At 31.8% G+C, this 10984-nt stretch overlaps 2 protein-coding genes across 7 annotated transcripts; both read right to left on the bottom strand.

Annotated features, from left to right (window-relative positions):
• Positions 1 to 1583: 1583 nt before the first annotated feature.
• Positions 1584 to 2706, bottom strand: LOC120081920 (Haloacid dehalogenase-like hydrolase (HAD) superfamily protein). The gene has a single exon (XM_039037100.2). The coding sequence runs from the start codon at positions 2554 to 2556 to the stop codon at positions 1732 to 1734; it is 825 nt and encodes a 274-aa protein (XP_038893028.1). The 5' UTR covers positions 2557 to 2706; the 3' UTR covers positions 1584 to 1731.
• A 1206-nt stretch (positions 2707 to 3912) lies between these two features.
• LOC120081761 (uncharacterized protein At4g14342) lies at positions 3913 to 5574 on the bottom strand. 6 transcript variants are annotated; one of them, XM_039036917.2, is made up of 5 exons: positions 5394 to 5566; positions 4974 to 5059; positions 4763 to 4886; positions 4466 to 4495; positions 3913 to 4184 (listed from the first exon to the last, which is right to left on the bottom strand). In XM_039036917.2, the coding sequence occupies exons 1-4, from the start codon at positions 5397 to 5399 to the stop codon at positions 4481 to 4483; spliced, it is 231 nt and encodes a 76-aa protein (XP_038892845.1). In that variant the 5' UTR covers positions 5400 to 5566; the 3' UTR covers positions 3913 to 4184; positions 4466 to 4480. The 6 variants fall into 6 exon arrangements, with proteins under 6 accessions (XP_038892845.1, XP_090168309.1, XP_038892844.1 ...); XM_090312183.1 differs by having other exon boundaries at positions 4974 to 5193; positions 5394 to 5551; XM_090312182.1 differs by having other exon boundaries at positions 4067 to 4184; positions 4974 to 5201; positions 5394 to 5535.
• Between the last annotated feature and the right edge of the window lie 5410 nt (positions 5575 to 10984).

The following is a 10984-nucleotide window of genomic DNA, read 5'->3' as shown; positions in this document are numbered from 1 at the left end:
TTTTTTAGTCTTTAATGAAAGCCAACAGAAATAATAGGGAGAAAAATGTTTTCTCCTACAAGAAAAAGTTCATCAGAGGTTTGACCTATGGAACTAAATCTATGCCTCTCTCTTCATCTGGTATGAAGAAGTGGAAAAAAAAGAAGGGAAAAAAAAGATAAAACATAATTTGATAACAAAAGATAGATTCAAATAGATATTGTTGGAGAAAAATCAGGGAGAATCTCAAATAAGGTTAAAATCACATAATTTCATATTATAATTATATTGTATGTGTAAATGTAGATTATTTAATATCATAACTTCAGGTTACAATTATATTGTAGGTGTAAATGTATATTAGTTAATTTTCGAGCCCACTGAGGGTAAACTGGAAATACATTAACTTTATATTACATTTTGAAGTTGATAACAACATATTTAAACTAATAAAAAAAGATTTAGATAAAATTAAATCTAGTAACAAAAAGTTGTACCAATTGAAAAATAATTAGATAAACCAAAATTGCTAATAATGTGTTCAAAAGATCGAAGAGAATGTTCTGTTTTTGCTAAATTATTATTTCAATATAGTGTATTTGCAAGATTCACAAGTACATTAGAGAGTAATCAATCACTACACAAAAATCATAACTTTGATTCTCTAACGTCTCCGGCAACCGCAGAAGTTTTAATTTATCGTAGTATCTAACTCTAATTCTCTCCAATGAACAAAATTTCATCTTCTTTGGCCAAAAAAAAATTGATTATAATAATGAACCAAAAGAAGACTAAATTGTCATACAAGAACAAATGAAGAGGAAAAGAGGAAAATCGATGGATGATAGACAGAATCATTTGGTAAAATCAAAATATAAGAATGAAAAAAGATTGAAATTAAGAAGCAAAAAACAAATGTGTAAATTTAATCTTACTTATGCGTTAATAATAAACACATAATTTTTAGATAATGAAATGTAAAATAACCAAAAATGTTTTCGGAATGTTAACAATTGTATAATAATATAATAATATTATAGGAGATAAAATGAAATAAAAATATACACTAAAAACTATATAAAAATATGGGGAAAAAATAAAATTGAATCTAATAACCATATGAATAAACAAACAAAAAAAAATAGATAAAATTGAATATTGTAATAAATAATCAAAGAAATTGAATAGTTAGATAAAATCAAATATGTAGAAAAAGAATAGATGCCAAACAGATATTTGGGGAGAAAAATCTTGAGAATTATTTGTTTAAATGGAAATCACTCACACTTTTACAATTTAGGGTTTCATTTATTTAGTTTTTTTATTGAATCAATTGGTTTGAAATCCAATAACTCGATAATAGCACTATATTCATAACTATATATCCTTATTTCAACTTCAACAATTACCATGTATTTATAAGAACACGAACCACAAAATAAGCGACCTCATTAGGGACAAAATAGAAATTGGAAAAATATCCCGCACATGATCTATACGTTATTTGCTAAAAATATTATTATTCCCCCCAGCTGAAACAATACCACAAAGTGTTGATCAAATCAATGATTAGACTCATAACGATGAAGAAAGCCGAAACAACATCTCTTCTGCAAAATCTATGTATTATGGATTGAATTTGGATTACATAAAGAGGAAGATGTTCCTTTTTCATTTGAAATTGAACATTCACTGTTCAACTACATTTTTAGTAATCATATCATTTCAATCAACAAACAAACTTCAGTAATTTCAAGTTTCTTCTCTACTCAGATATTGCTTCACAGCATCCCTCATATCATCATAACATTCACATACCTCAAAAAACTTTACCAATTTCCGAAGCTCCATGTCCGTCGGATCGTCGATGAACGACGGAATCGGAATCGCATTTTCCGGTTGAAAAACGTAAGCATTCGGATTATCATCCACAATCACTACTCTTCTTAAATCCCTCCCAATTTCAGACAAATCCTTCACGTATTTCCCTTCCACCTCCTTGCAAGAATCGCGATACAACCTGTGCGAGATCACCGATTTCTTGTCTAAATGGTTCAGCACGAGCGACGCGTATTCCTTCAACCCCGCTGTGAACACCACGATTTCGAATTTATCCGCTAGGGCTTCCAGAAATTGGTCCACGCCAGGGCGTTTGAGCACATAGAAATTGAGTATTTCGCCGTCGATCTTCGGCCTGACTACGAAATCGAACTTCTCTGGCGGTGGATCGAGTTTGGAATGGACCAGAGTCTCATCGAGGTCGAGGAGAACGGTCCGCTTGGCCGGCGAAATGAGAGGAGGGAGGAGGCCGTTGTCGAAGACTAGGGTTCGGACAATGTCGGGTTCAGAGGAGGTGGAGGCGGTTTTCCTCAAGGATTTGTAGCCTTTGTGGCGGTTGGGGGTGCTGATACGGGCTAACTTGGAGAAGATTTTGAGAAGACGGCGGTGGCAGGTGTAGAGAGAACGGTGGATGGTGGCGACGACAGCGGAGGAGGCATTCTTGATCGGAGACTTGCGGCGGTGGCGGCGGAAGGGCTTGGTGGGGGATCTTTTGATGATCTTGGAGTTGGAGACCATGGTTGAACGTTGAAGGAAGGTGGAAGTTGGAGGAAGAGAATTTGAAGAGTAGGGTTGGGAGGGGATAGCCTTAGCGTTAGGTTCGGTGTAACGGTCGACTGGTTAGGTTCGGAACCGTAGCAAAAATTGAACTCAATAAACCAAAAATTGAACTCAATAAACGAAAGCAGAAACCAGGAGGGTTTTACATTTTTTTTTTTTTTTTTTTTTCTTTTTTACTTTTTAAAGTTTAAAATTGGTCCTTTTTTAAAAAAAAACCAAATAATCACTTAAAACAGAAATTATAACCGTTTAGTGTAAAACCAGCTTGGTTATGACAACAACCAAAGCAACAAAAAGCGTTGCCTTGCCTATACTGCCTACTTCTTTCTTCTCTGGCTTTCTTATCTTTTCTTTCTTTTTTTTCTTCTTTATTCTTACATTTTCAATCTTATTACTTTTTTTATTTATTGTTATGATTAACATATTACTCCAGTACTCTTATTTTTAGTGTTAATTTTGTCAAATTAACAATTGGCATCACATCAATTTTATTTTAGCTTTACCACTTTGGTTCTCCAACTTTGGGGAATGTGTTTGCTTATTTTAGCTCCATAGTAGGTTTTGAACTTTCAAAGTTTTTATTGATTTGTTTTCTTTATTTTTATAAAGTTTCTATTAGCACATTCATTGCATCATTTGAAGATTATTGATTTTGTCAAAAATTTAGCGTTTGATGGTGTAATGTTAATTTAGTAGAATTACACTTGGATCCATTCAACACAAAATTCAAACTTCAGAAAATTATTAATTAAAAAAAGGTTAAATCAAATCTAATCCATGAACTTTCAAGTGTAAATATGTGTTTAAGGAGTTTTTTTTAAATATAATAAGCATTTAATATGTTCTTGGATTTTCATCTAATAGGTTTTTATACTTTTATTTTAGTGTACTTGACAGATTAAAATTTGTTAAAAAATTAACTAATTTGTTAGAGGTAAAATATTTAACATTATTTAGTTAAAAGAAAAAATCATTCGACCGTTCTCTTTTTAAAAACCTAAGGAAAGTTGTATGTTTGTTGTCTGTTTTTTTTCTAATTTTGAAAATAATCTAATGAAATACTCTCTCAAAATTTTACCTCCAATAATTTTTAAATTGCAAAACTTGCATTCGAATTTTCATCTCTGTTTAAAAGAGAGAAATGTTCTTAAATTTGAAGTAATCACTGTTTTAAAGTTAACAAATGAACGTGGAGAAGCAAGTCTTTCCTGCCATTCAAGAACTCAAAGCTTATTCATTGTTAACACTTTGATTGGAGGAAAATCATCCCAAAAATCTCTGTGAATTGTGGAAGGCCCCATTCATTCAAACAAATTAACTAATGAAAATTTCCATTCCTTAATTATTTTAGTCCATGAAAATAATACAGGGCCAACACCTATTATATGTATTTATAGTTTACAAACAATTTTTGAACCATGAATGAAATGGACCTTGTTTTTATAACAAAAAGGACGAGGAACTAGTATAGTTTAACCCTACAATGTCTTGTCATTTGAAATCTTAACTACAATTTAAACTACTTAATAATAACAATCTCAATCATCTTCTCTTTCTGGAGGAAGGCCGCAGGGTAGTAGCATTTTCTGCCCAAAAAAAGGAAAACAAACCATTCCGTAAGTATGTCCAAAACGATATCCAGAGGAAATATGATGAAATTTTGCCGTCCCTTGCTATGAATGAAAACACTCGGTAAACGATGGGTATACGTATAACCCCACATTTCGAAACTTAAAAGCAACACACGTCCAAATTTATATTACAGCACACAGTGAACGTAGTTGAATCACTATTCTGGTGTAGAATACAATACACATGGATGGGATGAAAAACCAAAAGCAGAGAAATGTATAAAAGGAACAATTACCCAATAATCATATAACTAGGACTGGAGACCCTGTTCATGGGAAGAAGGCAAGTTAACACAGTGCAGCAGATGGTATTGATCATTACATTCAGATGTACAAAAGAATGATAAGCAGAAACAGCCAGATAGGATCAGGATTAACTACAACTACAAGGGATACGCTAGAAGAAACAAAGACACGTCTAAGATAATTCTTTTAACTGAGGAAGTGGTTATGAAAGAAAAAAACTAAGAATGAAACGAGGAAACTCACTAGGAAAAATATGAATAAGAAAACAAAAAGACAAACATATCAACCTGCATAAAGTTGTAGCGTTCCCTCCCAATAGATTCATTTTCTGCTATAGCGAAGTAAGCTAGAATGGGGTAATGCCCAACATAAGATGCATAGCTATCACGCTGAATGTTCACTGCCCACTCACTGTAAGCACGAAGATGTGAATTCAGACATAAAAACTAATACGTAACGCAATATAAGATCAAGACTCAAAAGAAATAGAAAACTAACAATCTGTTTAAGTCGGCATGGCCAGTTCCCACATATTTAGCCTGAAGGTGCTCAAGCTGGGAATTGATGTTAAATCTATCACTGGCCTGAATCAAATATGAGAAACCAACATTAGCGCCCGGCCCATCTAAAGCAACCTCGAGCAATGACAGGAATCCACAAGCAATCTCAAATTTCAAAGATGGATTGCTCATTGCTGATTAAGAGGTTTGGCATCCACCTATGACACTAACCAACTGAATAGTAATTAAGGACTCAAGATAATATTGTTCTAATCAGCCGAAATAAAAAAATAATGAATCAAATTGGAATCAGTGGCAGGGCTTTCTAATTACTAGTCAAGTAAGTGAAACACAACCCAAAATTGGGAACAAAGAAGTATAGTAAACAATAGATAAGAGGTTCATGTGTAGTTCTTACCTGCATGTTTCGCTCGCGAATTGCAATAGACGCGACGAAGCAAAGAAGGTACGGGAGCAAAAGGTCCTGCACAGTCCACTGCAATTTAGGGTTTCATAAAAGAGGAGAGGGCAAAAGAACGTTTTTTTTCGGGTAAGGGATGGCCTTTGTGAGAAGTCAAATGAAATATGAGTATCTTTTTTAAATTAAATGAAAAATGGTTTTGTGCTTATATCAACACCTTTAGAATTTATCTATTTGACCTTGAAAACCATTTGCGCACTATAATCCATAAGTTTTCTTGATCTTTGATACTCAATCCTTGCTCCTCAATTTTCGATACTTGATGCTCTACGCTCTATGCTCTATGTTATATGCTCTATGCTATATACTAGTTACATATTACTCGATCCTCAATACTTGATGTTTGGTGCTTGATGCTCGATGCTTTATACTCTATGCTATATGTTTTGTGTTTTATGCTATATACTAGCTACATGCTACTCGATTTTCAATCATCAATACTCTACGCTCTATGCTCCATTTAGATGTTCACTTGAAGCTCAATGTTCTAATGCTCTATACTCTATGTTTGATGCTCTATGTAAAGAAACAGGAAGAAGAAGAAAGAACAAAAGTAAAAAAAAAGGGAAGAAATGCACAAAAATTCAAAAAAAGAATCGCAGAAAAAAATGAAGATGGAAGAAGAGGAAACTCAGAAGAAAAAAGAAAAAAGAACACGGCAATACGAAGAAAATAGAAGAAAAATGCATTTAGGGTTAAAAGGGTAATTCCACACACTGATGACATAAGCAGAAGGCCAAAATTCATTATTTTTCAAAAAGGTACCCATTTTCTATTTTTGCCATTTATTTTGGGTCATCTATGCCATTTTCCCCAAAAGAACCCCACCTCTGATAGTTTCTTTTAGGCAAACACCAAGCATAACAATGTATCCAAAGTTCAAACTAACAACTGAAAAAGTGTGTTTGTTTCAAGGGTTGGGATTGGATAAGTTATGCATTTTAAGTCCAATCCTTTTTTGGGGCAAGGATCTAGGAAGCCAACCCTTTTCTCCACAAGTTTGAATAGTCAATACTATTCAAACTCGTGGGTTATCATTTTTTTATAATTTAATTTAGGAAGTTTGTCGGCCAACTTTCGGACACCACCTCTAATGCCCATCGTTGGCCAACTCTGACCACCACTTCTGACAACCGTCGACGGCCAATCTCCGGCCACCACTTCCGACAATCCCGTCGATGAACATTTTTGTAAGTAATTCCAAAAAGGCTCTTAGTTTAATTACAATAATACTTTTTAAAATACACGTTCTCTTTCTTCTAATCATTTTTTCGTTTAAGAGTTTTTTTTAATTATTATTATCATTATTATATTATCTTTTTCAATTCTCTCTTTCATTCTTTGGTAAAAAATTAATTATCCTTCATTTTAGGAGATTTCATTTATTTTCTATTTTTACTGGTTGAAAATCGCTTACTTATTTATTGAGATCTCAATTATATGTCGAATATACTAGTAATATAATAAAAAATGTAAATATACATCGCATATACCATTGTTTATTTTTTGGCGTGTTTGCAAATATACTAAAAAATGTAAATATACATCAAATATATTGTTCGGTATATAAGACCATATATTATACAAATTGTATTGTTCATGCACATATTAAATATATACTGATTTTTTTTATAGAAAATTCAAATATATAGTGTTATATATATTAAATATACCTCGGTTTCTCCATCAAAGTTTCTCGTTGATTCTTGTTTTCATTTATCAGGGTAACAATTTTCGAAATTTTGGAGATATTTTCCTTATTTGCATAGGTTCTAAAAAGAAAACTATTTTGAAAAGTTCATAACCACAAGAAACTTCCCTTACATGCTAAGAACTAAAAAAGTAAATTATGCCATTTGTGTAAAATAATAGCTAATTAATATGTAATTATATAATTAGGTATATTTATTTGTGCTATATGTACAGAAAAACCATAATTTAATTTAACATTTTCATTTTTTTTTTGTTGGTCAATTTAAACATATTATTTTTTAAAACATAAAGGATTAAAATGTTGGTAACAACTTAGCGCCAAATAAAAATTAAAACTCAAACTTTATGTTTTTTTCCTCAAATGTAATTTGATAGGAAAAAAATTATAATTTTTTAATAATTGAATTTAAGACTTATACTAGTTTATTTCAATTTGAAGTTAGCATGTTATGGTAAAAAAATGGATTGTTTTTAAATTAGTTCAAGTGACAAAAGTTTATGAAGTTTTATTTCAAAATCTTAAAGAATCAAAATACCAAATTACTAAAACAATAAATTAAATAAAATTATAAAAAAAAATAGTCACATCTCTATTTAAAAAAAAAAAAACAAATAATTTTATAACTTCTTTAGTTTATTTTAAACTTAACTATATTATAATAATTAGATGTGACAAGTTTGAACTAATCTAAAATCTAAACATTGATTAAATACAAAAAATTATTTTACAAACTCAAACTTTATAAATCTACACTTTCATTCTCACACTTCCTAAGCATACACTCCAAATACAAGTTTCTTAAACTCATACTTCCAAAATATGCACTTCAAATATAGCTTAACATTTTTTAACTTAAGATTCCAAACATGCGCACTATTTCCTATAAGATTTATAGCTTATTTCTAATCTAATCGTATAATTTTGAATGTTTTAATATTTCCTTTTACTAACCTTTTGAATATTATATATATATATTTAGATTTTTTTTTAAAAAAAATAATGTTATTTTAATATTTATTGATAAAAATAGGATTGATTTGAAACTATTGACAAAAAATAGAGTTGTGAAATCGTGGATAGGGTCCACGATTTTTGAGTCAGCACATAAATCGTGTACCCGTCAACAATTTAAGGCTAAATCGTGCATCCGTTCACGAATTAAGGCTAAATTATTTTTTTTTTTTCATATTTTCTTCCAACTTCCGTTCAAATTTCTAACAACGAATTAAGGTTAAATCTATTTTTTTTCCACATTTTCTCCTAACTTCTGTCTTCTTTTATTTTTTTTGTGTTTTTTTTTCCATTTTCGGAGAATCTTTACTCTGAAATTCAAATTATTATAAAATAAAAACTGAATCAAATTTCTAGTCACGAATTAAGATTAAATATATTTTTTTCATATTTTTCCCAGTTTTTGTTTCTTTTAATTTTTTTAGTGTTTTTTTGTATTTTTGGAGAATTTTTTAAAATTCAATTTTTTAAAGGTCTATGTAAAATAAAAATTGAATCAAATTTCTAGTCACGAAGGAAGGGTAAATCTATTTTTTTTCACATAGATTTGTTTTAATTTTTTTTCACATAGATTTGTTTTATGGTGAAATTCAAATAGATTTGTTCTCTTTTATCCAATTAAATAAAAAAGCAATAAAAATAATAAAAGCAATAAAAAAATAATAAAAATATGAAACTCGTGGACCCCGTCCACGAGTTTGTTAGGTGACATAAAAATGGTACACGATTTTATTACCCTATTTTTGTCAATATTTTTTCCCTCCACCTTATTTTTGTAATTTCTTTCCTATATACCATATTTTTAACTTATCCCATATTTTTAAGTACAATATGGAATAGGAGGATTTCAATAATTGATTTCGTGATATTTTCATAAGTTAGTTCAATTATGCTCGCTTTGACTTTTGAATGTTGTATTTAATTTTTATGGTTCAGATATAATTTAGTAAATTCTCATTAATAGTTTTTGTCATGACTTTAGAGAGCCATCTATTTTTCTTTTCTTTCTACTTTTGCATTTTTTTTAAAGATTAAATTATAAAACAAAAATGCCATTGAACTTTTACACTTTGTATAAAAAATGTCCCTGAAATTTTAAAAGTTTCAAAAATACCCTTAAACTTTTAAAAAAAAGTTCAAATAATACATTTGCCGTTAGTTTTGGATGAAAATTTTAAAAAATACCTCTGAACTTTCAAAATGTTTCAAAAATATCTTTAACTTAATAAAAGTTCAAAAATACCTTCAATATTGAACAAAAATAGTTAATTCTTAATGACAAATGACTTATTCTTTTTTTTTAAAAAAAAAAAAAAGAAAGAAAATGCTCCCCCTAATCAATTTGTTTGAAGTTTTCTTAAGTTCGAAAAAAACCAATTCTAAAATAAATTATATAAATATCCTCACTTTTTTCATATAGTTACTCCCATATTTCCCTTAATTTTCCAATTCTTAGCTTACACCAATGTTCTCAACAACCAAAATAAAAACAAAAATTTTAAGTTAAAATATAAAATACCACAAAATTTCACAAAATTCCAAAATCAAAATCTACTTTTGAAACATACCAAAACAATAAATAGTCAAATAAAAAAAGTATTGGACTATTTATCGTCCATATAGGAACTCTCAAATTTTCTAATTCTTAACTTATACCAATTTTCTTAATAACCAAAATTTACCAAAGGCTGCGACGTTGAATACCCCCTCACGAAGCGCCTTGGAGAGCAAATTGAAAGGAGTGCCTCTTCATGCCGTATTAAATGGAGAGCGATGTGGCGTCGCAGGAGAGAATTGCAACGCTTACTTAGCAGACAATCTCTATGAATGGTGCGAGGTGTCATGGTGGTACTTCTCTAACCATGCGACACCATGATTCACCCATGATCATGGTCAGCCTTAAGGGATGCTCAAGTCCAATTCATTTTTCTCGAATCTTTGAAGCTTCGTCGGACCTTAGGCGAGATTATTCCATCCTCAACCGAATTGAACTCATGCGGAACTAAACTTCATTCGGCCATACACGTGTCCCATATGTGTTTTCCCTCATGTGCAACTCTAGCCGACTTGCCTCTACTCTAGACCAAGTCTTAAGGCTCGACCTTGCCCATATATAGGCTAAGGTCATTACAATACAACGTTATCGCATCTCTCTTCGTCATCTTGGTTCCCAATAACACGTCCCCCATACTCCTACATCGCTTGCGAACTTCGTCGGGATGAGTTCTGACCCGTTGGGCTAAAACAGGCTTATAACCCTTTTTCGAGGTTTACCGGGTGATTCGGATACTCATCGGAGCTTTCTGGGACATAACAATGCTTACCGGGCTCTACCGGCCTACTTCGGCGCCTAACGAGCTTCTACTAGCCTAATAGTTTCCTATCGGACTTTACCGAGCCATTATAATGCTTACCAGGACAACTTGAGCAAGTATCGGCCCAATCGAGAACTATCGAGTCCCACTGATGCTTTAGGATGGCATCCCGAGTGTCGGGATGTCATCAACTTTCTCTTTCTCACTCGGACACGCTTATCAAGAACCATCATCAACCGACCCATTGGCAATAATCCAACTCGGGACTTCCCGAACATCCATCCATCCATCCAGACATAATCGAGACTTAGGCCCTTGTCAAATTAAAACGACATACCGGGTGCTACATCGAACCTCCCATCGAAAGGGGCGCAATGCTGGCACACCCATGCCGTCCGACACCGTCCATGAGATATCATTCTCGATGGAAGACGTCAAAGACACTTGTCTTACAACGCTCGCCCACGCCATGACACATGCATGTGCCA

Source organism: Benincasa hispida, chromosome 3, assembly GCF_027475165.1.
Source record: "Benincasa hispida cultivar pf3 chromosome 3, pf3_genome.v1.1, whole genome shotgun sequence".
NCBI lineage: Eukaryota > Viridiplantae > Streptophyta > Magnoliopsida > Cucurbitales > Cucurbitaceae > Benincasa > Benincasa hispida.
Note: the sequence above shows the minus strand (reverse complement) of the source record. Positions and strands in the feature narration are given on the sequence as shown.

Coding starts and splice junctions, on each gene's coding strand:
- LOC120081920 (XM_039037100.2), bottom strand. CDS start 2,556: ATGGTCTCCAACTCCAAGATCATCAAAAGATCCCCCACCAAGCCCTTC.
- LOC120081761 (XM_090312180.1), bottom strand. CDS start 5,167: ATGAGCAATCCATCTTTGAAATTTGAGATTGCTTGTGGATTCCTGTCA. Junction 4,887..4,973: donor CATGCCGACTTAAACAGATT/GTTAGTTTTCTA, acceptor TCGTGCTTACAG/TGAGTGGGCAGTGAACATTC. Junction 4,185..4,762: donor AACGCTACAACTTTATGCAG/GTTGATATGTTT, acceptor TTTTTTGGGCAG/AAAATGCTACTACCCTGCGG.